The following is a 27705-nucleotide window of genomic DNA, read 5'->3' on the forward strand; positions in this document are numbered from 1 at the left end:
TATTACCTACCCTTTGACACTTGTCACATGTAGCTACTTACGCTCTCGCGTCTTTGTACAGGGTAGGCCAAAAGAAACCGGCTTCCATGACCTTTGTTGCAGTTCGATTCCCACCATAGTGTCCTCCAGCTGCTCCATCGTGGCAATGAGACAAAATGCTCGCCATTTTGCCGTCCGGAACACATCTTCGAATCACACCATCTGCACATAGTTTAAACAAGAAAGGGTCATTCTAAAAATAATATCTTACCTCACCTTGCAGCTTCTTTTTCTGATCTGAGGTTAAGTCGTGTGGTAGCCACCCACTATCCAAGAAGTTTTCTATGTCGGCGAACCATGGTGGTCTATCGGAGATGCTGCAATGGAAAAAATCTGCTCATCTAGGAACTCTTCCCGAATGTCCATCACTTCAATGGGTGGTTTTTCCAATCGCGACAGGTGGTCAGCCACTTGATTTTCTGTGCTTTTCCTGCCCTTGATTTCTAGATCAAATTATTGCAGCAACAATACCCACCGCATCAGACGCGGTTTGGACTCTCTCTTACTCGGCAAATATTTCAGTGTTGAGTGATCAGTATGCACTATTACCTTGCTTCCCACCAAATAGGATCTGAACTTGTCGAAAGCAAAGACTACTGCAAAGAACTCCTTCTCCGTGGTAGCATAGTTCATCGGAGCATCATTCAAGGTCCGACTTGCATAGTAAATGGGTCGGAACAATTTATCTCTCCTCTGCCCCAACACTGCTCCTACTACCATATCACTAGCGTCACACATTATCTCAAAAGGCTCACTCCAGTTAGGAGTCACCATTATGGGGGCACTCACTAGCTTCTCCTTAATCAGTTCGAATGCTCTGAGACATTCCACATCAAATACAAATTTTACATCCTTGGCAAGTAATGCATTCAAGGGCTTGGTAATGCTGGAAAAATTCTTAATGAACCTTCTATAGAAACCGGCATGCCCCAAAAACTTCTCATGCTATTCACTGAGGTCGGTGGCGGGAGCTTGGTTATCACGTCTACTTTAGCTCTATCAACTTCAATACCTTCAGCTGCGACTTTATGGCCCAGGACTATCCCCTTCTTAACCATGAAGTGACACTTTTCCAGTTGAGTACTAGGTGAGTGTCCTCATATCATTTCAAAACAAGTTCGAGGTTCCTCGAGCAATCTTCAAAGTCATCTGCAAATAGAGTAAAGTCATCCATGAACACCTCCAGACACTTCCCGTTTAAATCTGAAAATATTGACATCATTCATCTCTGGAAAGTAGCAGGTGCATTGCATAGTCCGAAAGGCATTCTCCGGTATGCAAAGATTCCAGACAGGCATGTAAAAGTGGTTTTCTCAACATCCTCGGGAGCAATGAGTATTTGATTGTACCCTGAATATCCATCTAAGAAGCAGGAACATCCACGCCCTGCCACCTTCTCCAACATCTAATCAATGAAAGGAAGAGGGAAATGATCCTTCCTTGTTGCATCATTTAATCTCTGGTAGTCAATGCATATCCTCCACCCAGTAACTGTTCTGGTAGGAATTAGCTCGTTGTCCTCGTTTTTTACCACCGTCATGCCCCCTTTTTTCGGCACAACCTGTACAGGGCTGATCCATTAACTGTCAGAGATGGAAAATATTATGCATGTATCCAGCAATTTGAGTATCTATTTTTGAACCACCTCCTCAAGATTTTTATTCAATTTGCGTTGGGGCTACACCACTGGTTTACTTCCTTTCTTCTAACAGGATCTTGTGCATGCAGATTGCGGGGCTGATCCCGTGAATATCGGTAATACTCCAACTGATTGCCTTTTTATGCTTCCGTAGTAACTCCACAAGCATGTGTTCCTGTTCACCTCTCAAATCAGCAACAATAATCACAGGAAAATTGTTAGTCTCCAAAAAAACATATTTCAAATGTGTCGGGAGTACTTTCAATTCCAGCGCCTTAACTTCCTTCTTGATCTCAGGATCTTTATCCTCTGTTGTGCTTGATTGACTAATGCATCTCTCCAGTGAGTCACCTACCAGCTTATCCATTTTGTGTTGTTCAGCTAACTCTCCCACCACATCTAGCTTGAGACAAGCATAGGCAGATGCCTCGTCACACAGGTATTTCATCATTCTCTTCATTTGAAACACCATTTTTTTGTTTCCCACTCGTAGCATGAGTTGTCCCTCATATATATCAAGAATAGCTCGGCCAGTGTAAAGGAATGGTCTCCCCAGAATTAGAGGTACCTCCTTATTCTCTTCCATATCTACTACGATGAAGTCTACTGGGAAAATAAATTTGTCTACCCTTACCAGAATGTCCTCGATTATGCCCTCCGATATGATCGTGGTCTGATCAGCCAGTTGCAAGGATACTGACACATATTTGATAACTCCTAGCTCTCCTTCCAATTTCTTGAACATCGATAATGGCATCAAGTTAATGGATGCACCTGAATCGCACAAGGCTTTGTCAAAATTTTCGCTACCCAACGAGCAAGGTATAGTGAAACTGCCAGGATCTCCACACTTCTTGGGAATTTTGTTCTATAGAATGGCACTATAGTGTGCATTGAGTTTGACTACTTTCGTTTTCTCGAGCTTTCTTTTGCTTGAGAGGATTTCCTTCAGAAATTTTGCAGAAGGCCGACATCTGTGTGAGCACCTCCGTGAACGGGATGTTCACATACAACTGTTTCAACATCTCCAAGAATTTCCCAAAGCATTTGTCTAATTTCTCCCGCTTCATCTTTTGAGGAAAAAGTAACAATGGCATGTTCTTGCTTTCCTCAACTGTGTTGTTCACCTTCTGCTTATCAACATCCTTGATGCTAACATTCTCCTTGGGCAATGATTCACCGATTTTCTGTTCTTCAGCTATCTTGGTTGAGTTGATCTCCCTCTCGTCCCTTGGTTTTGCCTTTGGCGCTGCTAATGTTTTCCTACTCCTGAGAGACACATCTTTGATTGTCTCTTTTGGATTCTTTTCAGTGTCTGCCGGCAAAGTCCCCGGCGCCCTATCTGACAACAATGTTGAAAGCTGCCCCATTTATCTTTCCAGATTCCGGATGGCTGTGCCTTGCTCCCTGATAGCGGTCCCTTGAGTCTCAAGTTTCTCATCAGATTTATTTATAAATGCCTTCATTAGATCTTCTAAACCTGAGTTGTTGGGTTGTGGAAGTTGGTATGGTTGCCTCCGTTGAGTTTGGAAACCAGGAGGTCCTTGCACTGGTGCTCTGGGATTTTGCTGCTGCCATGAGTTCAAACTACCAGTTGAAGAACTCCATGAGAATCCTGGATGTCTCTATCCCATAGAATTGAAATTACCACCTCCTTGAAGTTCCCCACAGCGTTGACTTCCTCAGCTGTAGCTTGACACTCATGTGTCGGGTGTCACAATCCACAGATGTCACATGCCACATGTGGTTGATTTTGCACCTGAGCTAGCATCAGTTGCTTGATGTCCTTAGCCATAGCTACAATTTGGGCCTGCATTGCTACCGAGGATTCTACTTGGTGCACCCCTACTGATCTTTTACGGTCCCCTTGATCAATGGACCATTGTTTTGCGTATTCAGATAGTTCATTCAGAAGAGTGACAATCTCTTCAGGAGTTTTCTTCATCAGAGGGCCTGCAACCGCATAATTCAACAATCTCCTTGACGACGGGGTTAAACCGTCCCAAAAGTCCGGGAGTTGCATCCATTACTCTATTCCGTTATGAGGGCACCTACGCAATATCTCCTTGAATCTTTCCCATGCCCCGAACACTGTCTCCCCATCACCTTGGCTGAAATTATGAATCTCTTTCCTTATTCGTCCAGTCTTAGCGACATAGAAATATTTTTTCTAAAAACTTGGTCGTCATCTCCTTCTACGTACGGATTGACCCTGTGGGCAGACTTCTTAACCACTGCTTTGCATCATCCTTAAGAGAGAACGGGAATGCTTTGAAGTAGATGGCATCATGTGATGCTCCATTGTAACGGAATGTGTTCATAATTTCATCGAAGTCCATCAGATGGTTGTTGGGATCTTCATTAGGTTTCCCTCTGAATATGCAATTATTTCGAATGGTCTGGATGACTCCCTGTTTGAGTTCAAAGTTATTTGCATCAATGGGTGGTGGTCTCACACTAGACTGCTGTTGGTTATATACCGGTCTGGCATAATCTCCTAACGACCTCCCAGGTCTAGGAGCTGCATTTTCAAATTCATCTTATATCACGTTTCGATTTGGATTGAACCTTCGTTCCCCGTCGACCGTTTCATCTGCAATTCTGGCTGCTTCAGCTGCTAACCGTGCTTCTCGTTGCTGAGCCGCCTCTCTAGCAACTAGGTCCACTACCCTTTCGTTGTTTACCATTGTATTTTGAGTTGAAGGATGACCCAACAACAATCCACTCGATCCTTTCTCTCTTCTCAACTGCCTCTGGTGCTTGTCTAACTCTCGTTCGTATGCCACCAAGTCCTTTGAGGAGGATCGAGTTATACACAGCTGAACTTAACCTGTTTGCCTGCACACAGATGAGAAGAGCGTAAAAAAGGAAAATAAAATACAAAGTTATTTTTGAATTAGCACTGAAAATTAATTTAAACACTATTAATCGCTAGTCCCCGGCAACGTCGCCAAAATTTGACGAGCGCAAAACTGGTGTATAAAACTTAGGCTCGCTAGTCAAAGATAGTATAGTATTAAATAATGTTTTAGTAAATCTTCAGCTTAGCACTATCCAGGATAATAAACCTTTGATTGATGTTATTATCGACTACAAATAAAATTAAGATTATCAATTATAAGAAACTAATGACACTTTAATGACTAGTAGCAACGATTGAATATCAGGGTGAAAAGTAAGGGTTGTGACAAGAAATGTGATCAACTATTGTTCCGGGTAACTCTCGGTTAAGTTCATTCTTAACTTCTATTGACTCCTTCGATTTTAACAGATGATTAGGCTCCTTTAGGGATTCAAATTCTTCTTCCGAATGATTGAGATTCCTTTGATCAACCTAATAACAGGTCCTATGAACATATGCATAAAATAGTGAATGAATGGTCTTTCGAAGAACACCTCTCGATTATTCTTCTAAACTCTCTATGCTTTTTCGATTACCTAGAAAAGGTGTAAAATCAACCCAAACAATATGGCACAATGCGAATAGTAGTAACACTTCTCTTTAGATTAAAGTAAAACTACAATAAGCCTTGCAATCCAATCAATAACTCATTCAATGAATTCGGGCAATTAACATAGAGTAAAACCCAAAACGACAGTCAAATCACAACATCCGTCAATAACCCTAAGAAAGATTACTCCATAATGGAGAAAATATTCACCACAAGAGTATTAGAAGAACAAGAAGGCATTAAAATTCCCAAATTAAAATAAACTTTCGTATTGAATGAATTAGATCAAATATTTTGCGTTTCCGTTGTTTCCTTCCTTCTCTCCCAAAAGTTGCTCCCCAAATCCAAGATACCTTCTTTTTAGACGAGCTGGGCTTCATATAGGTCAAGAGGAGTCGCCTCCGAAATTACAAAAATAGGCTTGGGAAATTTTCCGGACTGGACGTGCATGGCCGCGCACCTGGGCAGGTGATCGCGCACATGGCCGCGCACTTTGGATAGTGTTCTGCTCCACTTGCGCGCCTAGTGCGCGATCACGCACCTGGGTGGCTTCCTGCTACATTTTTCGTTTCTCTTCGTTAAGTGCATTATTGTCCGTTGATCCTCGATTACGATACCCACTTAATTCGTGGGCTTTTACTCAGACTTCAAAGCTCCAGAATAGCTCGAATTAACTCCAAAACCTCATCATAACTCAGATTCGCTCCTACAAAGCATAAAACGCACACTCAGTGCAAAATAATACTCCCTCCGTTTTAATTTATGTGAACCTATTTCCTTTTTATTCCGTTCAAAAAAGAATGACCTCTTTCATTATTTGGCAACAATTTACCTTTATGCAATGATTTATAGCCACACAAAATATATGTGCCTCATTTTACACCATAAGTTCAAAAGTCTTCTCTCTTTTCTTAAAATTCGTGCCCAGTCAAATGGGTTCACATAAATTGAAACGGAGGGAGTACCATTTAAAGCTCAAACACTAGTAAAGTGAAGCAAATTAGAGTACAATTAATGGCCACAGTACGCAATTATAGCCTACCATCAATATAGATCTCCAAGGTGACCTTGGCATAATTGGAAATGGAGAATAACTAATTGTTCCAAGTTTTGAAGCAAAAGTGGCAAACAGACCGCAATGGCGGTTCTCACCTGGCTTTCCCTCTCTCATAGTTCTAACATGAGAAGTAGTCTATCCTATAATGAACTTAATGTCCTCTGTTGTGTTCTGCCTTGGAGTGAATCATCATGGAAGAAAAGTAGTCTATCCTCCAAAAGGAACTTATCGTTTTCTAACTGTTGCTCTGCCTTAGAATAACATGGTTCCACAATTATCTAAAACCATACCAAAAGGAAAGATACCTAAATTTTTTTTACACAAATGGATGCTGCCTCATGTTTGATTTGGGAGCTTCAACCAGTACTACATTCTTTAATCTCACCAATTCGCTTATAGCTGAGGATCTCACTGGAGGAAAAGTAAAGAGAAAACACAGAGAGAGAACTTGTTACACTCACCGAAGTGCACCTCAGATTTGGAGAATACTGGAGAAGCCTTGATACAAGATCCACAGCTTCAGGAGGCATCCGATTATGAAAAATCTATGCAACGCAAGATTGCGGCCATGAGTTTTTAGATGTGATGCAATGCATTAGAAATTTATATTCTATTTAGGAATATAGATCAGAATTCTTCCTTTGCGCCAGGGGTGAGCTTTGATTTGAGGGAACTTGAACTCTGTGTAATTTGGATTCATGCACTTGATTTCCTCACGTGTTGGTGTTCCAAGAACCTAAAGAGAACATTTCAATTTATTGTATCATGCAAACCAAAGATCACAAATTTGAATAATCATCCAATCAGCTAGATGAATACCTTGATTATTTCAACAAGTTGATCAACACCAATCTCACCAGGAAAGAGAGGCTACAGGATTTGGAAGGGAAAATATAAGCAATAAACTTCTGTGACATTGTTTCTTTGTATCAAAATAAAAGAAGTTGAACCCTACAGGAAATATAACCTGCCCAAGAAGCAGTTCAGCTAGGACGCAACCCACAGACCAAATGTCAATTGCATTGGTGTACTCAGTTGCTCCAAATATTAGTTCGGGTGCACGATAGTAACGTGAACAAATATAGAAATCATTTATTATTCTGGAGCACTTTCATTTCCTGAATTATCAGAGGATGGACATAATATAATATCATTCAACCGCTCTTTGGGGCATATTATAGGGTATAATATGAGGATAACAGACAATGCACAACCACAAGTTTCATCCTGAATTATCAAACAAACATGACACAACTGTACTTAGCGTCCAATAAAACTCATTTTTACAAATCCTCTTCCGCATGCAAAGCTGAAAGTGATAAAAATCATCGACGTAACTACTTAGAGTTGTAACATAAGAAATAGTATTTGACAGTTATCGAATAAATGAATAAATAGAATATTTATGTTCCAGAACAAGTCATGATTAAAAGATCACATGTTATAATATACCAGGACTTTTGCACTTCCAAAGTCACAAGCTTAAGCTGATGTGTGTGGGGGTTTACCTGGCATAGAAAATTGAAGTAGTCAATATCACAATGATTTTGTGCAAGCGCGTTCAATCTTATAAGTACATAACTTTAGTCGTAAAATAATAGTTGTCAAGTGAGTTCAAATAAAATATTTATACAAAATTTATGCAGCTTTAATCATAATTTATACATATACACATTATTATTTTTTGATGAAGCAGGTTCAGTTGAACCCGCTTGCCACCACGTGCGTCCGCCACTGAGTACAAACCAGTAAATTCTGAGGCTTGATGTGCCTGTGGCAGACTTCTATATTCCATGTATGTAAGCGAAAGCTCTAAAAATCTGTACAGGTACAACATCAATCAAATATAGGTTGCAAGAAAGATATGCTAAGGTAGGTGTAGTGAAGAGGTTTTGCTACTAGCCACAACTATTCACTGTGTAAGAGTTGCACAACGCACAAACCAGTGAGGCACAATTTTACTCCATGACAGATAAACGCAACAACTCTAAATATTATCATCTTTAACAGTTACAAAACAGAGATCTTGTTATTTTAAAAGATATGGCTTTTCTGATAGGTTGAAAAAAAAAATTACAGCTGAATTGCTCAAATCTCATGCACATGTGTTTTAGCCGAAACTAAATGAATCTCCCTTTAATTGAGAGCAAATCATTACATTTTTGAAGATTATTTAACTGAAATACCTTTCTCATTTATTTCTTATACATTTTAAATATAGGATTAATTCAAAAGTGTTTTCTGAAAGTAGAAAAGAGTAGTAATTGGGTAGAGTAATTTTCCCCTAAGTCGAAGACAACCTTCTTTATTATTTCTTGTTTTTTCTTTACGAAGAACGGGCCCCTTAACCGACACCGAAGAGCATAGTTGACATGATATTTACACTTTCTAACGAGGACACAACATTTACAATTTTTACATACTCCAAAATAATTCCAAGACAATGATATAAATTAGCGGCGAAAAAGGTTTCTGTAACAACATGGTCAGACTAGAGCAGCAGTCACGGTAATCTTTATCCTAAAGGACGAGGTACATTTAGTTTTCTTGAATTTTAGGCAACATCATGTGATTCACTCTATCTTCATTTGTTTCTACGTGCAATGATAGGAAGTTGCATTATGTACTCAAATGGAAAACCTGATATGTGTACAGCTTGACATATATCATAGGCATCCGTTGGTTGGCTTTGTTGTAATGTCTTAACACACGTAGACAGTTTCAGGTACAAATTCGAGAACCAAATTTAGGTAGAGTTCATCTTTTTCTGTGCAAGACCTTTTTTATTGCCACAGTTTCTCCTGATTCAAGGCATTTGGCCTGCAAATTTAAAAATGTGACTTCAAAACCAGTGACAAAATTTTATGGCCAAGGGGGTATGTTGCCATTACTTTTTTAAACCCCTGTCATACAACATTTTTGATTATGACAGTGACCATCTGTGACATATTAACAACTCATACCTGGAACACAATTCCAAAGGAAGCCTGTCCAACAACTCGCACTGCCATGTAACTGATGGTTTGAATGCCAAAGAGAACATTAGCAAAAAACTTTGCACCCCAAAAGACCACATAAGAGAAAATTAAAAGATGGAAATGATAAAAACAATCAGCAACATGAAATTAAAAGAAAAAGCTCAGTTGAATTTTTTTATTTATTTAATTTTTTGTTTGTTTGTGGGACAAAGTAAGTATAGGTTATTCACACAATCAGTGCCATACTCGAGAAAATGGTTATAACGAGCATTTAAATTGTCAACTCCAGAACAAGAAATACCACATTAAGTTAAGTAGGAGCGCGCAACCTTGCCTAATTTGCAATCTAGAGCTACATCCTAAACAAAATCATCAAAGCGTCCACTGACTCTCCTAAATATTATCAGAGCAATATCAAGCAAAGTTGTCCCTGCCATTAGACGCCCATTTTAGCTCCAAACTGAACTTTTTTTAGCTAATCAATTTCTAAACTTACAATACTTGGTAATTCTAAAATTCAGGAAAACTAGAATAATAAAAAAAGTTTGCTGAATGAATAATTTAATTTGGCGAAACAATCGAGGTCGAACGAAATGACTGAACATATCACCTACTTAGGCTGACCATTCTTTCCCCCAATAGTTGTCACAATGATGTGACCTGTTTTAGTTCCATTTCCATCCACTACAGCTGCTTCCATTTCCTATCACAGTGAGACTTGCAAAGATAAGCAAGCATAGACAAGGAAAAGAATATCAGAAAAAGAGAGTACTCGTCCTACTTCCAAGAACAACCTTTTCTACTTTGTCATCTTTGATCTTCATTTTATTTATTTCTTTAGAGAGTTTGTCAGTAAGCATGGCATCAGTTATAGGTTTTCCACCTGCTGAAGGCTTTATACAGCCGGAAGCCGTATAACTGAATTACAAATAAACTTGCTTATAGTACTGATAAATGAGTACAACTCAAATGACCGATCATCAGCCTCTAAAAAACTGAATCACAAATATATACAAAAATTAGAAAGGACGCAAGTGATACCATACTAACATTCAGTAATGTGTCGTTGAGCAGATTACTGAATCTAGAAATTGCATGATATAGACATTCATATAACATTAACCTGTATTCACTCAAACAAAACCCCAGCATGTTTACCCGAAAAACGGATAGAGTTGAATTTGTACGTAGTTCTAAGGATATGTAGTGTAGCTTAATACGAATCATAAGGATAAATAGAAATATCAAGTATGGATTGAAAAGAATGCAAAATAGACAAGGTTGTAAAGAAGATGAATTTTAGGACTAAACAAGTGAATTAAATTAAGAAACTTGAAAGAACAACTCTTCACTATAGGAGAATATGGTGCTTGAATTACAATGTAAGCAAAAACTTGTGCCTTCCAGAAATGATAACCATCCCCTTTATAGTAGAGGGATCTTACTTCAGAAATAATTAAAAATACGTAGTGGGAGACCGATGATAAATCAGTTTTTCCCAATTCCTGCCAAGATTCTCTCCTCTAGTGGGATTGCAACGGCTCTTGTCTATGAGCTCGATATTGACTCGAGGTTTCGGTCTTGACTCGAGCTCTCGATCTTGGCTTGAGCTCGATTCTGACTCGGACTCTTGAATTGATTCGGGGTCAATGTTGGTCGGTCTCTAGATCATAAGCTCGATAATTTTACTTTGCATCATAGTTTGATTTGGATTCGAGCTTGATAATGATATCGAGCTCGACATTGATCGGCCCCTCGGACTCGAAGCTTGTTTGTACCATCTTCGTAACCCATCTCGAAGTCTTACTTCGATCGATTATGTTTCGAACTCGATTAATCGTACTAAGGCCGAAATCTATTTCGACCGTATACAGATAGTCCCCTCGTTTCTCGGGAAGAATGTGGTGAGAAACGATATGATTTTTCAACGGCTCGATCGGATTATAAGCTGACGTTTACATTGGGCTCGACCATGACGCACGTGATAGCTGTCCCGTCGATTTAGTCTTTCAAGGTATTTAATGCATGTCAGACGGTGGTCGGCCACCGCTGATACTGAACCGCCATTGCTTAAACCTATAAATAACCCTTCCTTTTATCATTTATCACTTTTACATCTTCAATCTCCCAAATTTCCCAATTTCCTTTTCGTATTCTCTGAGTTTATTCGCAAATCTGTGATTCCTCTTTGCAAAATTCTTCTTCCAAATTACCAAATCTTTGTCACCTTCTTTAAGTCCAAAATGGTGAAGTCATCCAAAACCGTCCCCCAAAAAGAAAAAGTTTCTTCCCAATCCGCCGCCGACAAAACACCGGTGGATCCTCGTCCTGAGGAGTGCGTTCCTGCGGCGTGCGTTCTTACCTCCGATTTCAAACTCGATAAAGGTTCGCCGGTTCCTGGCCGATGTGAGCCCGTATCGAGATATATTTGTTTGATAACCCGGGAGCACATCGAGCGGATAAAAAAAGATTGTAACTGGGAGAACACAGAGGTGGTAGTGCCGTCTCCTGAAGAGGATATTACTACTCACGTGAGAGGGTTTTTAAGCGTGTATACTTACCCTTTCACATTAGGTCCCCTCGACCCTGTTATCATAGATTTTTGTCGTAAATAAATAATAACCCTAGGCCAGATACATCCTTCCTTTTGGCGGATCGTTATTTTGATCCGATATTTTGTGAGTAAAATCGAGGGGATGCCTTTCACCCTCGATCATCTTATCCGATTATACCGTCCTCGCCTTTTTCGAGGAGGGTTAATAAAACTCCAACGTCGAGCTACCAAGGCTCTGTTCTCGAGTATAGACGAGGATAAGGATCGAGGCTGGATGGGCCGGTTCGTTCGAGTGAGGACTTCGGACCTGATCCCAACCGAAAAGATGCCTTTTCCCGAGGAGTGGAACATGAAACGCAAGTGTAATTCTGCTGTTATCTCTTATTATTTTGTTCTTTCATTTCTTTTCTAACCAATATTCCCTTTTTGTGATGCAGCGGTTCCCTAGATGCCCGGTGCAATACCCGATCTCAAGAACTAGGTACGTGATCTGGTTTCGACCTCCTCATATGCCGAGCGCTTATGGCGCGACTTGTCAAAGGGCCGATGGGAGGCCAAAAATCACGGTGAGCACCTCTCTCGTATCTTTTGGCAATTCGAATAAGGTGCTTTTCACATACTTCAATAAAATTTTCCGTATGTAAGTGTGGGCAAAGATGCGGTTTTGAGGCCCTCGTCTGTCGAGGAAGAGGCTTCGGCCTCTGTCCCAAAGCCGGTGAAAGATAATAAGAGGAAAAGAGCCCCCATCCTCGAAGATCAAAAACCGAAGAAGAGGACGACTCGTAAGCCGAACAAGAATGCCATTTCTTTGACCGTAGTATCAGTTCTGCGTCTGAGGGATGAAGAAGAAGAAGAAGAAGAAGAAGAGAACGATGGGTCTGCGCTGGCGGCCCGAATAAAGAAGACCACCGACATTCCACAGGCAACTGGATCGATGGTGGTTCATAAGGCTCCGCCTCGGACTGAGGATATATCGGAGAGGGATTCAGGCAGAGTCCCCGAGTTGCTGGAGATCGAAGATGTTTCCCATCGAAGCCGACGGATGGGGATATGTCTGAAGGGGCTCTTCCCGAATCTTTTCGAACCGAAGAGAATGCCAGATGACTCATTTGGGGCAGTAGCAATCGAAGGCTCGCCCACCTTCCCTGCTTTTTCCGCAGGGGCGATTCGGGAAGCCCAAGCTTTGGGAGCCCTCGAATTAGATAGGCCTCATGATGGAGAGGATCCTTTTCGTGACCTGTTTATCGGCGTCGAAGACACTGCCGGTACAAGTGACGTATCAGATCTTTTTCATAGAGTGCAGCAGGATTTGAATCAGGTAGGTCTTAAATCATATGGCGTTACCTTTAAGTTTGCTTTTCTTTTCTGACTTCGTTTCTTCTTTCTTTGCAGGCCGCGACAGTTTATCGAGAATCATGTTCTCGGTCCCGAACCGAGCTGCGTCGATACGAGGTCGAGCTTCAACAGGTTACGGAGGAGAGGAACTCCTTAAAGCTCCTTTTGAGCCAAATGGGAGAGGAAATAAAAGACCTCCAAGCTTAGTTGGCCAGGGCTCACCAAGATCAGATCGATCTATCCGAGCAGGTAATAATGCTTTTAAAAGCCTATGGGCTTGATACCGGAACTATGGCTAATCCTTCGGTCTCACAGCTGCAGCAGAAAATCGAGATGATCGGAAAACTTGGTGAAGAAGTCGATGTGATAAGAGCGGAGTCTTTGAAGTGGAAAGAAGGAATGGACCGCTTTGCTGCAGAGAGAGAAACTGCTCGAGCCCAATTGTCATTAGCCGAAAACCAACTTCAAAAAATGAAGGAGAAAAGCTCGGTCCAAGCAAGAAGAATAGAGGAGCTCGAGGCTCGGTTGGCCTCTGTACTTGCCAAGGCCGAATCTGACGCCGAAAAGGCAAAGGCCGATGCGGATGCACTCGTGGCCGTCTATCGGGCCGATGCTGAAGCTGCCCAGGTCCAAGCAAGAGAGGCAGCCGAGACCGTCGATACTCGAGCACATTGGGTCGCCGAACTTGCTAAGTGTCGATCTCGGAGGGAGACCCTCGAAGAGATCCATGCTCGAGGTTTCGACCTCGCTGAAGAGATAAAAAAGGCCAAAGAACTCGAAGCCGATGCTGAAGCCTTGGTTTCCGATGACGATGATGATGACAATGATGATGACGATGGGAGTAAGAGCGGATCCGAGAACCGGGGGGGGAGCCCGATAGAGAAGAGACCGCTCCTGGGGATGACCAAGAAGCTTAGTCCTTAATTTTTACGTTGTAATCAATCAAGTAAACAATTTTTGTATATAAAAATATCCTCTTTTTTGCCGACTTGCTTCTGTTTTGTTTCCTGTCTTGTGAAGACTTTATTCACGCCTTATGAATATTTTCACAAGGATTTAAACAACTTAATCAAATTTGGACTTCGTAGCTTCTATAACCGAGCGAGCGCTTACTCAAACTTGAAATAAGGTAGCTCGTATGCTTAGTGGCCGAGTTGAGTGATTGTCTGAACATAGGCTTTACTCAAACTTGAAGTGATGTAGCCCTTAGGCTTATTAGTTGAGTCAGTGATTCGAGCTCAAAGAAATATAGCCCGTAGGCGTAATGGTCGAGTGAGTGCTTGCTCGAACTCGAAATAAAAATAGCTCGTAGGCTTAATAGTCGAGTGAATAATTCGAACTTGAAATAATGTAGCCCGTAGGCGTAATGGTCGAGTGAGTGCTTGCTCGAACTCGAAATAAAAGTAGCTCGTAGGCTTAGTGGTCGAGTGAATGTTTCGAACTCGAAGTAATGTAGCCCGTAGGCGTGATGGTCGAGTGAGTGCTTGCTCGAACTCAAAATAAAAGTAGCCTGTGGGTTTAGTAGTCGAGTGAATGATCGAACTCGAAGTAATGTAGCCCGTAGGCGTGATGGTCGAGTGAGTGCTTGCTCGAACTCGAAATAAAAGTAGCCTGTAGGCTTGGTAGTCGAGTGACTGATTCGAACTCGAAGTAATGTAGCCCGTAGGCATAATGGTCGAGTGAGTGCTTGCTCGAACTCGAAAAAAAAAGTAGCCCGTACGCTTAGCAGTCGAGTGAATGATTCGAACTCGAAATAATGTAGCCCGTAGGCGTACGCTTAGCGGTCGAGTGAATGCTTACTCGGACTCGGAGATTTATCTTAATTCTGTTTGCATAATAAATCTCAAAATAGAGGAATTTTTCTTGGATATAAGATATCGATAAAAAGGAGAACTTTCTTTGCAAGTCATTATACATGCGTTCATGTTTTGCGTCAGGGCTCGGGCCAACTACATGAGCATGGTTCGTTTTGACCATTTGGCTCTTACAACTTTTCCTATTGGAACCCCGTTGTTGCGAAATAACTTTTCTTGCATCAGAACTTGATATATTTGAGGGCTAATTCCCCCCAATATTCGAGGTCGATTGTAAAGAGGCCTCGGATACTGTCGTATTGTTTCCAAGTACAGCACGATCATTGGTTGCCTCATTAAAAACCTTGCCGAAAAATCCATTTGGGATAAAACTGGTCTAAGGGAAAAAGAGTGCAACGCGTGCTTTCAGACCTAAGGCTTCGTATTGAAGGATCTATCTTAGCTCATGATCGGACTACTGCAGGGGTTAGTTTTGAAATGTAAACGAATATGGGAGGGTCTTACCTTAGCAGTAGTATCGTTTTAGATGCGACACATTCCAATTGCTTGATAGTTGTTTGCCGTTTATAATGTCGAGCTTGTATGATCCCTTTCCGACGTTTTCGAGAACCTGATATGGTCCTTCCCAGTTCGGTCCTAGTTTTCCTTCGTTTGGATTTCGGGTATTTAGGGTGACTTTCCTTAGCACTAAGTCCACGGGCTTAAAATGGCGGAGCTTGGTTCTTCGATTATAGTATCTTTCGATTCGTTACTTTTGGGCGGCCAATTGGACGAGAGCAGCTTCTCATTTTTCGTCCGATAATTCGAGGCTAGTGTTCATAGCCTCGTTATTTGATTCTTTTGTTGTATATCGAAATCTGGCATTGGGTTCGCCGACTTCGACTAGTATCAAGGCTTCGGAGCCATATACTAAGGAGAACGGGGTTGCCCCCGTACTAGATTTTGACGTTGTTCGATATGCCCAAAGGACTTCGGGTAGGATTTCTCTCCATTTTCCTTTAGCGTCGTTCAACCTCTTCTTTAGGTTTTGAATGATAGTTTTGTTCGTTGATTCAGCCTGTTCGTTCCCACTGGGGTGATACGGTGTTGATAATATCCTTCTTATTTTGTAGTCTTCGAAGAATTTCGTCACTTTGCTGCCGACAAATTGTTTCCCATTGTCACACACTATTTCGGCGGGTATCCCGAATCGACATACGATATGATCCCAGATAAAGTCTATAACCTCTTTCTCTTTTACTTTCTCGAATGCCTGTACTTCAACCCATTTAGAGAAATAGTCGGTCATAAATAAAATGAACTTAGCTTTACTGGGGTCGATGGTAGAGGGCCGGCGATATCCATTCCTCATTTCATGAATGGCCATGGGGATAGGACTGAGTGAAGTTGCTCTCCGGGTTGATGGATCATTGATGCAAACCTTTGACATTTGTCACATTTTCGAACAAATTCCTTTGCATCTTTGCCCATATCGATCCAATAATACCCTGCCCTAATTATTTTTTGGACTAATGAATCGGCACCAGAGTGATTCCCACAAGTGCCCTCGTGCACCTCACGTAGGATGTAATCGGTATCTCCCGGACCTAAGCATACTGCCAATGGTCCATCGAATGTCCTTCGGTATAGCGTTCCATCTAAAGCCAACGTGAATCGAGCAGCTTTGGTTCGTAGAGCCCTTGAATCTTTAGAGTCCGATGGGAGCTTTCCGTTCTTTAAGCTTTGGTGACAAATGAAGTCTTTTCCTGGTCTTCCGGGTTCATCTGGATTTGATTATACCCGGAATAGGCATCGAGAAAAGTAAGGATCTCGTGACCGGCCGTGGCATCGATCATGCGATCGATGTTGGGCAGCGGAAAGGAATCTTTAGGGCATGCTTTGTTCAAATCCTTATAATCCACACACATTCTAAGTTTGTTCCCTTTTTAGGCACTACAACTACATTGGCTAACCATTCGGGATATTTCACCTCCCGAATGGATCCTATCTTGAGAAGTTTGGTTACCTCGTCCTTTATGAATGCGTGTTTTACCTCGGACTGGGGTCTTCTCTTTTGTTTTACCGGTCTGAACCTGGGGTCCAAGCTTAGCCGATGTGTCGTTATGTCCGGTGGGATCCCTGTTATATCTAAATGGGACCAGGCAAAGCAATCAATGTTATCGATAAGAAATTGAATAAGTTTCCTCCTGAGATCGGGGGTCAACCCCTTCCCTAGGTATACCTTCCGTTCGGGCCAGAGCTCGATTAGTGTGACTTGCTCCAATCCCTCAATCATTGATTTGGTAGCGTCGGAATCATCGGGAATCACGAAGGATCGAGGGATCCTTTGATCATCATCTTCTTCGATCTTCTGGTTATCTGGTTGGGTCAAAGCCGATGTCTGTGATTGCTATTTGGTATCTCGTTCCCCTTCTGAGCCCGATCCCTTTACTAGCGAAGACGAGGATATTGGTTTCACTTCCTCGACGGCGAACATTTCTCTTGCGGCTGGTTGTTCTCCGTACACTGTTTTGACTCTTCTCGATGTTGGGAATTTAAGGACCTGGTGTAGGGTCGAAGGTACAGCTCTAATGTTGTGGATCCATGGCCTTCCAAAAAGGACATTGTATCTCATGTCGCCTTCGATCACGTGGAACTTCGTTTCCTGGATGGTCCCGACCACGTTTATCGGTAGAATTATCTCGCCTTTGGTGGTTTCACATGCCATATTGAATCCGTTTAGAACCAGAGTTGCGGGTACGATCTGGTCCTGCAGGCCGAGTTGTTCTACGACCTTCAATCTAATGATGTTGGCCGAGCTACCTGGATCAATCAACACACGCTTAACTTTAGTTTTATTCAAGAGTACGGATATTACCAGTGCATCGTTATGAGGCTGTATGACTCCTTCTGCATCTTCATCATTGAAGGATAAAGTTCCTATGGGTGTGTAATCTTGAGTTCGAGATCGCTTCTCTCTCACAATCGATGTCTTAGTGCGTTTAAGCACCGGTCCCTGAGGGGTATCGGCGCCGCCGATGATCATGTGAATGACGTGCTATGGTTCTTCTTGTTCGTTTTGCTTGCCGAAATCCCTGTTTTTAAAATGGCTCTTCGCTCTATCACTTAAAAATTCTCGAAGGTGCCCTTTGTTGAATAATCGGGCTACTTCCTTTCTTAGTTGCCTGCAATCTTCCGTTCTGTGGCCATAGGTGCCATGATATTCGCACATTTGATTGGGATTCCTCTGGGCAGGATCGGTCTGCATGGGTCGAGGCCATTTAGTGTCTTTGATGCGTCCGATAGCCGACACGATGGCGGATGCATCAATGCTGAAGTTATATTCCGATAACCGAGGCGCTTCCTTAGATCCGACAGGCCTATCGAACCTACTTTTGTTCATCAGCCCCCAGGACCCTTGACCTCGATCACTTCTTTTGTTATTTTGCCCGGGGTTATGTCTCGATTCACTGACTCTGCGGTTTCCGTTGTACGGTCGGTATCGATCCCCGATCGGACCTTGTTCTCGATTAATATCTCTTCCAACAGCGGGTTCAGACCCCAATTGATCATCTTCGACCCTAATTTTTGATTGGTATCGATTGTGCACGTCGGCCCACGTGATGGTTGGGTATTCGATCAAGTTATGCTTTAACCGTCGTGAAGCCGTCGAACTTCGTTCGTTCAAACCTTGAGTGAAAGCCTGAACAGCCCAATCGTCTGTGACCGGTGACAGATCCATCCGTTCCATCTGAAAACGAGATACGAACCCCCTCAGCATCTCGTTATCCTTTTGTCTTACCTTGAAGAGGTCCGATTTCCTTGTTGCGACTTTTATGGCGCCGACATGTGCTTTCACAAAAGAATCTGCTAATATGGCGAACGAGTCGATGGAATTTGGTAGTAGGTTGTGATACCAAATCATTGCTCCCTTCGAGAGGGTCTCTCCGAATTTTTTTAACACGGATTCGATTTCATCGTCTTCTAAATCATTGCCCTTGATGGCACATGTGTAAGAAGTGACGTGCTCGTTGGGATCGGTCGTTCCGTTATATTTGGGAATTTCGGGCATACGGAATTTTTTGGGGATTGGTTTTGGGGCTGCGCTCGAGGGAAAAGGTTTTTGTACGAATTTTTTTGAATCAAACCCTTTTATCATTGATGGAGCTCTCAGGATCTGATCGACCCTGGAATTATATGTTTCTACTTTTTTATCGTTGGCTTCGACTCGCTTTGTGAGTTCCTCGAGCAATTTAGCAATTTCGGGAGTAGTCCCCGATTCTTGCTCATTTGACTTCACTATGGCTGGCTCCGTTCTGTGGGTGATTTCTCGAGGTGGATTGGGCTCCGGCCTGCTTTGTAGCTGGGTTTGGCTCTGCAACTGAGCTATTACTGCCTGTTGAGCTTGCAACATTTCGAAAATCATACGCAAGCTGACGCCGTTTTCCTCGACGTTATGGGTATCTCGAGCTGCAGACCGAGTGCCACCATGAATGCTATTTTCGGGTTCAGAATGTAGGTTCGCCTCAATGGCCACATGCGAATTGATATCTATCGGCGCTCCGATTCGAGTTCCAACGGCATTGACCAGTGGTCTTTCGGTATTGGGTGTCAAGTTATTGTTCTCATCTTGAAGACCGGTTTCGTTGTCGATTGGTGTGGCCATTTGACTGGTAGTTAGTCGTCGCTAATCCGAAATCTAAGATATTTTCGGAAACAAGCGCAAAACACAATGATGTGTTTTTGCAGATTCGTATCAAATAACCACTGTTATCCTTAGCCCACGGTGGGCGCCAAACTGTTTACCCGAAAAACGGATAGAGTTGAATTTGTACGTAGTTCTAAGGATATGCGGTGTAGCTTAATACGAATCGTAAGGATAAATAGAAATATCAAGTATGGATTGCAAAGAATGCAAAATAGACAAGGTTGTAAAGAAGATGAATTTTAGGACTAAACAAGTGAATTAAATTAAGAAGCTTGAAAGAACAACTCTTCATTATAGGAGAATATGATGCTTGAATTACAATGTAAGCAAAAACTTGTGCCTTACAGAAATGATAATCATCCTCTTTATAGTAGAGGGATCTTACTTCAGATATAATTAAAAATACGTAGTGGGAGACCCATGATTAATCAGCTTTTCCCAATTCCTGCCAAGATTCTCTCCTCTAGTGGGATTGCAACGGCTCTTGTCTATGAGCTCGATATTGACTCGAGTTTTCGGTCTTGACTCGAGCTCTCGATCTTGGCTTGAGCTCGATTCTGACTCGGACTCTTGAATTGATTCGGGGTCAATGTTGGTCGGTCTCTGGATCATAAACTCGACAACTTTACTTTGCATCATAGTTTGATTTGGATTCAAGCTTGATAATGATATCGAGCTCGACATTGATCGGCCCCTCGGACTCGAAGCTTGTTTGTACCATCTTCGGAACCCATCTCGAAGTCTTACTTCGATCGGTTATGTTTCGAACTCGATTAATCGTACTAAGACCGAAATTTATTTCGACCGTATACACAGACACTTGATATTTAGTTAAGATATTGAAGGCGTGCAGCGTGCTACTCCTATCCCCTATAAATGCAAAATAAGGCGAAGCACGGTTTCGGAAGCACTGACTATTGCATCGACCTAGTGTCCATGGTGTATATATGTTTCACAATAATGCGATCCACCCAATAATCATCAAGAGACAACGACAAGCTTACAAAGGCAATATTGTAAGTCCACCTCCGATCAGTAATAGCTTAAGAAAGACAAGACTAGCATGCGCTCCATAGAAACGGAAACAAAAGCAAACTGAACTGCACAGATACATACATACTTTATATGGGCTTAGTGAAATATAGTTTTGCACTAATCAAAACTCAAACATGCCATTTTCACTTCAATCAATTAACCATATCTCAATCTCAAACTAGTTGGTTAGTTACGCTATATAAATCCTCTGTTGTATACTCAGACATCAAACCTTCACTTTTATTGAGCTTGGAACCAACTAAGCTTTCCGAAACTGAGCTGTTATTCTTATTCTTTGCGTTCTATTTTTCTAAGCAGAGAACAAAAAAAACAAGCAATCTCAGGGAACAAAAAGTAAAGTGTGTAGACACGTACCTGCAGCTGTGAAGTGAACTGCTCACATTTCGGCAATCGCAAAAGCTTATGATCTGGAAACGGCGAGGAAGAAGTACGATCAAATCAAATGATGAGCTGCGAAAACCTAAGCGAGGAAGAAAGTGGAAATGAAAATTTCATATGGCCAAGTTTCAGGTACTTGGTTTTAGACTTCCGCGATACTGCTGCATTTTTTTCCCTCTTTCTCACTTTGAATGCTTTTGATGAAGCTGAGCGGACCCCAACTAGTTTTATCCATTTCAGTTTGTTGGAGTTTTGGGTGTAGTTAGACACGTGTAAGTCTCTAGTTGGAAGTTGGTAGGCTTACGTCATTAGATTGACCAGTATTAATTCTAGCGAAGAATCTGTGTGCTCTGCAACTCCACGTAAGCGGATTCTTTCTGGCTTCCAGATTTTATCCCCCTGATAATTAGAGATAATTATTTTTTAAAAATAAAAATCTTGTTAAGAAAGTAAGTTTAATAACAATATGAAACAAGAAAATAAATAAGAATGTAGAAAATAAGTGATGAGAAAGCTTCTTATTTCTTTAAGTGTTTTCCAAGTGTATTATAAAATGACTTCTCATCCTCTATTTATAGTACTACGTAGAGGTATACCAAAAGAATTTCATAAATATGACATTAAGCATTTGAGATCATAGAGGAAGATCATAAGGGGGATTATGGAGTTACGGAAGTTACAACCATAAGTATTGGAGTAGTGAAAGTTATGGAGATAATGGAGAAGAATAGTGAGTATTACTACTTTATGAGTTATGGACATCCACCATTAGATAATTATTTATAATACTCCCCCGTGGATGTCCATAGACTCGTTAAAACCTTACTAGAAAAAAATTCCGTAGAAAAAATATTTTAGTGAAGGAAAAAAATTACACATATCTAGTAAAAATGCATTGCTTGCTGCCTTATTAAAAGCCTTGCCAGAAAAACCAGTGGGATAAAACCTTGGTTAAGGGAAAAAGAGTGCAGCGCGTGCTATACTCCCCCTGACAAAAATATCACTTGATATCTCGGAGATGATGAATTCCAATCTAGTATAACAACTTCTCAATTGACGAGGTCGGCAATGCCTTGTGAAGAAGTTTGCCAAATTATCACTTGAACATATTTGTTAAACATCGATCATGCCTGAAATAGAACTTTGGTGAAATATACTTTATTTTGTCTCTTTCGGTAGTCCTTCTTTCAATTGAGCTATGCATACAATATCGTCTTCAATGTAATTAGAATCTTGTTGAATATCATAATATGACAGTACCCTCACAGACAAATAGATTATCTGAACAACGAACTATGCCCTACATTTGTATAACCAACAAAACCTTGACAATATTTGTTAGAATAAACAAATCTATATCAAGGATTCCTTTTGCAATATAACACTAATCGTATTTCAATATCTCCACATAAGAATAAAACTATATCTTGCAAGAATATTGTTATACTCATGGTTTTAGCAAGATACATTAGTGCACCAATTGCGCTAGATACAAAAACAAATCATGTACGCCATGGTTGCTCTAATCCACATAAGGATTTGCTGAATCTTTTGTATAATAAATTTCTTGGGAATCTTAATATGATTCAGAATAATTTAAATCCTTCAAGGATTTTCATTATACTCATATCAAATGTATTATCCGACCAAAACCTGAAATGACTGTATCCACCACAGGAGAACATGTATCCATATAATCAATGCCAAGCTATTTACAAATCTTCACGTGCGTCGGCTTTATGTCTATCGACTTGATTTTTCATTTAACTTTTCACACAAGAACACATTTATACCTTCACTGACTTTATACTTTCAGGTGGTGGGACTATGCGTCCAACTTTACATTTTTCAGGTGAAGTCAATTTTTATTGTGTATTTTTCATTTGGCCAATTATTTATTTGTCCAAATTCCATGACAGATTTGAGCTCAAGATCCTCGTCAATATTAATAATATTGATCTCTACATTGTATAAACAATATCATCAATGATCATTTTATATCGGTTCCATCATCACACAATAATGACATAACTTATCGAGATCTCATTATTTTCAGGTACCTGAGCCTCTTCCATGAGGTCTTATAAAGTGTTATGTCGTGTATAGCACTTGCCTCTTTATTATGACCATCTTGATCATTTGCTCCTCTCCTTCATCAAGGAGTTTTATCTTTGGAACTGATTAGTCTATTACGCTTTATGCGTGCCATAGACTCCGTCCATCATGGACTTTATTCTATTTGGAGCATTAGCAACTGAAATATAATATTTAGCTTTGGGGCAGCAAATATGCCTGGCAATATTTTGCAAATGAATTATCACTTGAACTTCAAGTTCACATTTTTTGTACGAGGATCTAGGTATACTCATAATAATTCATTCCATGTATTACTTTTCCAGCTGCCCATTTTCTCCCTCTAATGTTGGGATCACCAACGCATAACTCCAACCTTCTCCGGGGACCCATCTTTGTGCATTGTGGTAGAATAATTAAATCATATAGCATATCCATATTTTTATATGAAAATTATTTGGCTTCTGACCCTGAACCAATTGTGATAGGGAGAATTTATTATAACTTATTATACATTACTATCACATTCACTTCAAGAATGGAGCAAATCAAGTGGGACAAACTTCATGCTTTTTCATGAAAAATACATTCTTTTTCTTTAATCATCATTATATTATCAATATGGTGCATTATGACTCAAACTCAATGTCTTACCCATATAAAGATGCGTTAGGCTATAATGTGTTGAGACTCAAACCCAACGTCTTATCATCATAGTGCGCTAGGACTTATCCTCGAGTTTTTAAAAATATTAGCACTTTGTAATTATCTTTGCAAGCCTTATAACAATCATAAAGACCCTGAAATCTAAAGAAGTAAAGAATAATTGCATAGAATAGTTAATGATAGATAGAACAATATTTAATTGCTAAAATATAATTAGTGTACATGTATTAAGAAACTAAGCTCAAAGTAACAATATAAAATAAGAAGATAAGTAATAGAATATAGAAGAAGAGATAATTTTCTTATTTCATCAAGTGTTCAAGTGTGTACAATGTGATGTCCAAACCCTCTATTTATAGGATGATATTGAGGTAATACAAAAAGAAATCATGAATTGGTATTAACTATTGAGATCATGGGGGAAGATCACGGAGGAGGTTATGGAGGTGTACATACCTCATTAAAAGTTTGCTAAAAGAAAAATTAATCATTAAACAGATTGACTTGAGATGCTGTTGATACCCAATTTTGCCCTCATATTTTATAAATATCATATATACTTTCAAAATATCATTTTGCATAATTACCTAATTTACAAGGGTCATATAATTATTTTCTATAATTTTTAAAGCTTTAAAATTAATTTTCTTGCATTTAAATTACTCAAATATTTATTAATTGCTCCTCAAATTATTTGGTGATGACTCAATCATCTAAATTTATTGTTTACACCCACATATATGCTTTATAACATTTTATTTCATTTTATATTAGTACATTTACATCTTTTAACTATTTACGCATTTTTTGCAATAATAGCCTATACTTTACAATTAATTGCGTTTATTATTTTATTTAGGGTCAAAATAACTTCTTTATATTTTTACAACCTTCAGATACTATTTTCTAAAATATTTAGTTGCATAAATTATATTTTTAAATTTATATAGCTATTTTATTAATTTATTCCACTTGCTTTAAAAACCAGCCCAATGTTGAGCCAATTTCGGACCAAAAATAGGCCCAAAACACTTAGCCCTTTCCCACAGCCCAGACCAAATGACCCTTTTAGCCAACCCGATCGCGACCCGTTTAAACAACCCGCCCCGCTCCCCTTTTGATCTTGGTCATTGATCTCAAATGATCAACGACCCAGAATAGCCCTTCCCCTTCCCTTATATCTCTCTAACCAAGCCCTAAAGACCACTCTTCTCTAATCAGCCGCCTCCATACTCTCTCGAACCTTCTCCTCCCTCCTTCAGAAACCCTAGCCGTCTTCACCAACCTTCTCCAAATCCGATTAACTCATGGATTCCTGCCATTATTCACTTATCTTTTATGATTATTTCGTTGTTTTTTTACAAGACTACGATATTACATAGTACTTGCCCCAATTTTGGCAAGTACCAATCTTCCAAATCAAGAGAAATTGGACTCACTCCTCAAGATTTAGATAATTTTTCATCTATATACATTCATGGCAAGATTATATAGGTCTAATTCACTAAGATTCTCCGGCCAATCTGAGATTCTGGGCAGAACTAGGGTTTGCCTGATTTTTCTCCTAATTTGGTTCTAAATCGATTTTACATGCTCTTCTTTCCTTATTTGAGTTTGGTTGATTGTTTTTACATGTTTGTTTTTTTTAAATTAACTACTATATAAACCCCTTCCCCTTATTCCCCTAGGGACAGACCTTAAGAACTATTCTCTTTTATTCTCACTCACTCGATACTATTCTGAATCTATTATTCTTGGCTGGTTGAAAGTCAAAGCTACCGGAATTTGCATTCTCAACCTCCCCAGTGTGAGCACTGCTCGGGACTCATCAGAAGTCCTTGTGAACTCCAGCGCACTAGGATTGGGGTCTTGCTGTCCTCTATTGCTACTGATTTTCGAAGTATTGCTGAAATTTACTCTTCTCCTTTACTTGTTCGTTAGTTTCTACTAGTAAGCATTTGCGACCCTCGCAATTTCATCCCTTTTCTTGTGTTCATGCCTTGTGTATCTATGCCACTTGAGCTTCAGTAAATCAATACGATATTATGTCATCTTTGCTTATAGTTCTTTGTTTTTTTTAAGTTGTCTTGTAGTTCTATACTTTTCTAGCCTTAGAACTTGCCTAAAACTCTAAGTTTGATATACGCCCTCGATTTCTGACTCCCTTAGGTCTACTTAGCCCAATATGTGTATGTGTGTCTGAATTCTTATGCCTACTGTATGTGCTCATCTTGAAAGATTCTCACTACTTTAAGCATGCTTGGCCTAATGTGTTTTATGTGTTACCTGCTACTCTTTCTGAGTTTATCTCACTACTTTGTTCTACATCCTTGGATAGATCAACTCGTATGTTCTAATGTATCTGATACTCTACTAAGACTAATGCTTAACTATGTTGTCAGCCCAAATATGTTATCCTGCTAATTGCGTGCTTTAATGTGTGTTACATACCTAATTCAATCATGTGTTGTTTAATACTACTTACAACTTATAAGTGAACTGCAACGTCTTCTTTTACTTATGTGTGGTCTGATAATCTAGTTTTCCTGCTTACTATGAATTCTCGCTCTCCTAAACTTGTTTAGTCTACTATGTTATGCTGATGTCTGTTGTTAATCTTGGGGTTGCCTCTCTATCTTGTTCTGGACTGTTATGTAAACCAAACTCATGCCTAGGGTGTATTCTAATTCCTACTGAGTCATTCATGCCTAACTTGCTGCCTTTCTTGGACCCTACTGTTCATTACAACTTGTTCTCATGAAATTTATATCTCTATTGTGTGTTTGTTGACTTGATAAACTCTGTATTCTTTAGTACTAGTTAAACCTTTAAGAGTAACTTTACCACTAGCTTGTTCCCCTATATTTGATCAACTATTGCTGGATTTGATGCCTATTTGCCTTACTTCTGTAATTGAGTTGTAGCTAATGTTCAACACGCTAAAGTTTTTCCCTGCCCAATTAAGTAATTGCTTGACTATGAACCAGTTTTGTTAGGGATTCCATGTTAAGCACACCATGTGAAGGCTGTGCTCCACTATGACTCTACTCATTTTTCATGCTTCAACCTCCTGTCTAAAAGTGCTTTAGGCTAGTTCTGTCTTTGCTTTTGTTTGAAACTTCACTTGAAATCTGTATGCCATCTCATGTTAGTCAATCTTGTCACCTTAGCTTGGTTTATAAAAAAAATACATGCAAGAACTGCCTTATGTATGCCCTATAAACTTGTCAATATGTTTTAGTGAAAACTACTATTAGCTACAGCTTTGAGACTTCAGTATGTAGATTTCAAAAGTTTGTTTAATTAATCCTATGTGTAGTTGATTACTTGTATGGTTAAGTTTGGCATGTAAGTCATCCACTTGAAGCCTATTTTTATCCATGTGTGTTGTTTGGAGTTGCACCTTATAACTGTCTTATGCCTTGGGTGAGCCTGGGATTTGAGTCTGTTGTTTGTGAGAAAAATGGGGCTGCTGAAGGCCCAAAAGTATCACTGGGTTATTTTCTTTGGGCATGTAGTTGTCTATTGGGCATGTATTTGTTTCAGCTTATAATTTGGTCAAATTTGAGGCATGTATTCTTCTGCTTGGACCTGTAATAACTTATAATAAATGACAGTAGGGGATTAGTGGAAACTGGGGGTCTGGGATACTGTATCTCCGCATGAATGGGTAGAAAGCATGTCTATAGGGTTATAATTATTTATTGCTTGCTATGTCCCATCTTTGGGGAATTATCTGCATAACATGTTTATTATCTACTCACTCAGAAAGCATGACCTAGGGTTAATATAATTCCTCAACTTGCAAATATCAGTTGGTATGCCTATAAGGTCTGAAATTGGACTTGTTGCGCATAGACAACGTGCCTATAAGAATTTAAGTGTTTCACTCGTTTACATGCTTCACTTCTACATGATATTAGATAGCTCTATTGTCTATTGTCATGTGCTTCACTTCAAACATCATTGGTTATTTT

The 27705-nt window shown here is 40.1% G+C and overlaps 1 protein-coding gene and 1 long non-coding RNA gene across 2 annotated transcripts; both read right to left on the reverse strand.

Moving 5' to 3' along the window:
- Positions 1-5162: 5162 nt before the first annotated feature.
- Positions 5163-7142, reverse strand: LOC142171586 (uncharacterized). The gene is made up of 3 exons (XR_012701331.1): positions 7007-7142; positions 6649-6923; positions 5163-5836 (listed from the first exon to the last, which is right to left on the reverse strand). It is a non-coding gene; the product is annotated as an uncharacterized LOC142171586 (long non-coding RNA).
- A 140-nt stretch (positions 7143-7282) lies between these two features.
- Positions 7283-21189, reverse strand: LOC107806608 (shaggy-related protein kinase epsilon). Its single transcript, XM_075235711.1, is given in 11 exon segments — positions 7283-7414; positions 7640-7668; positions 7671-7695; positions 7934-7977; positions 7980-8007; positions 8828-8901; positions 8904-8959; positions 8961-9007; positions 9151-9202; positions 9780-9882; positions 20966-21189. Coding segments are annotated over 10 exon segments (573 nt in total). The 5' UTR covers positions 9866-9882; positions 20966-21189.
- Positions 21190-27705: the final 6516 nt, after the last annotated feature.

The sequence above is a fragment of the Nicotiana tabacum genome, chromosome 17 (genome assembly GCF_000715075.1).
Source record: "Nicotiana tabacum cultivar K326 chromosome 17, ASM71507v2, whole genome shotgun sequence".
NCBI lineage: Eukaryota > Viridiplantae > Streptophyta > Magnoliopsida > Solanales > Solanaceae > Nicotiana > Nicotiana tabacum.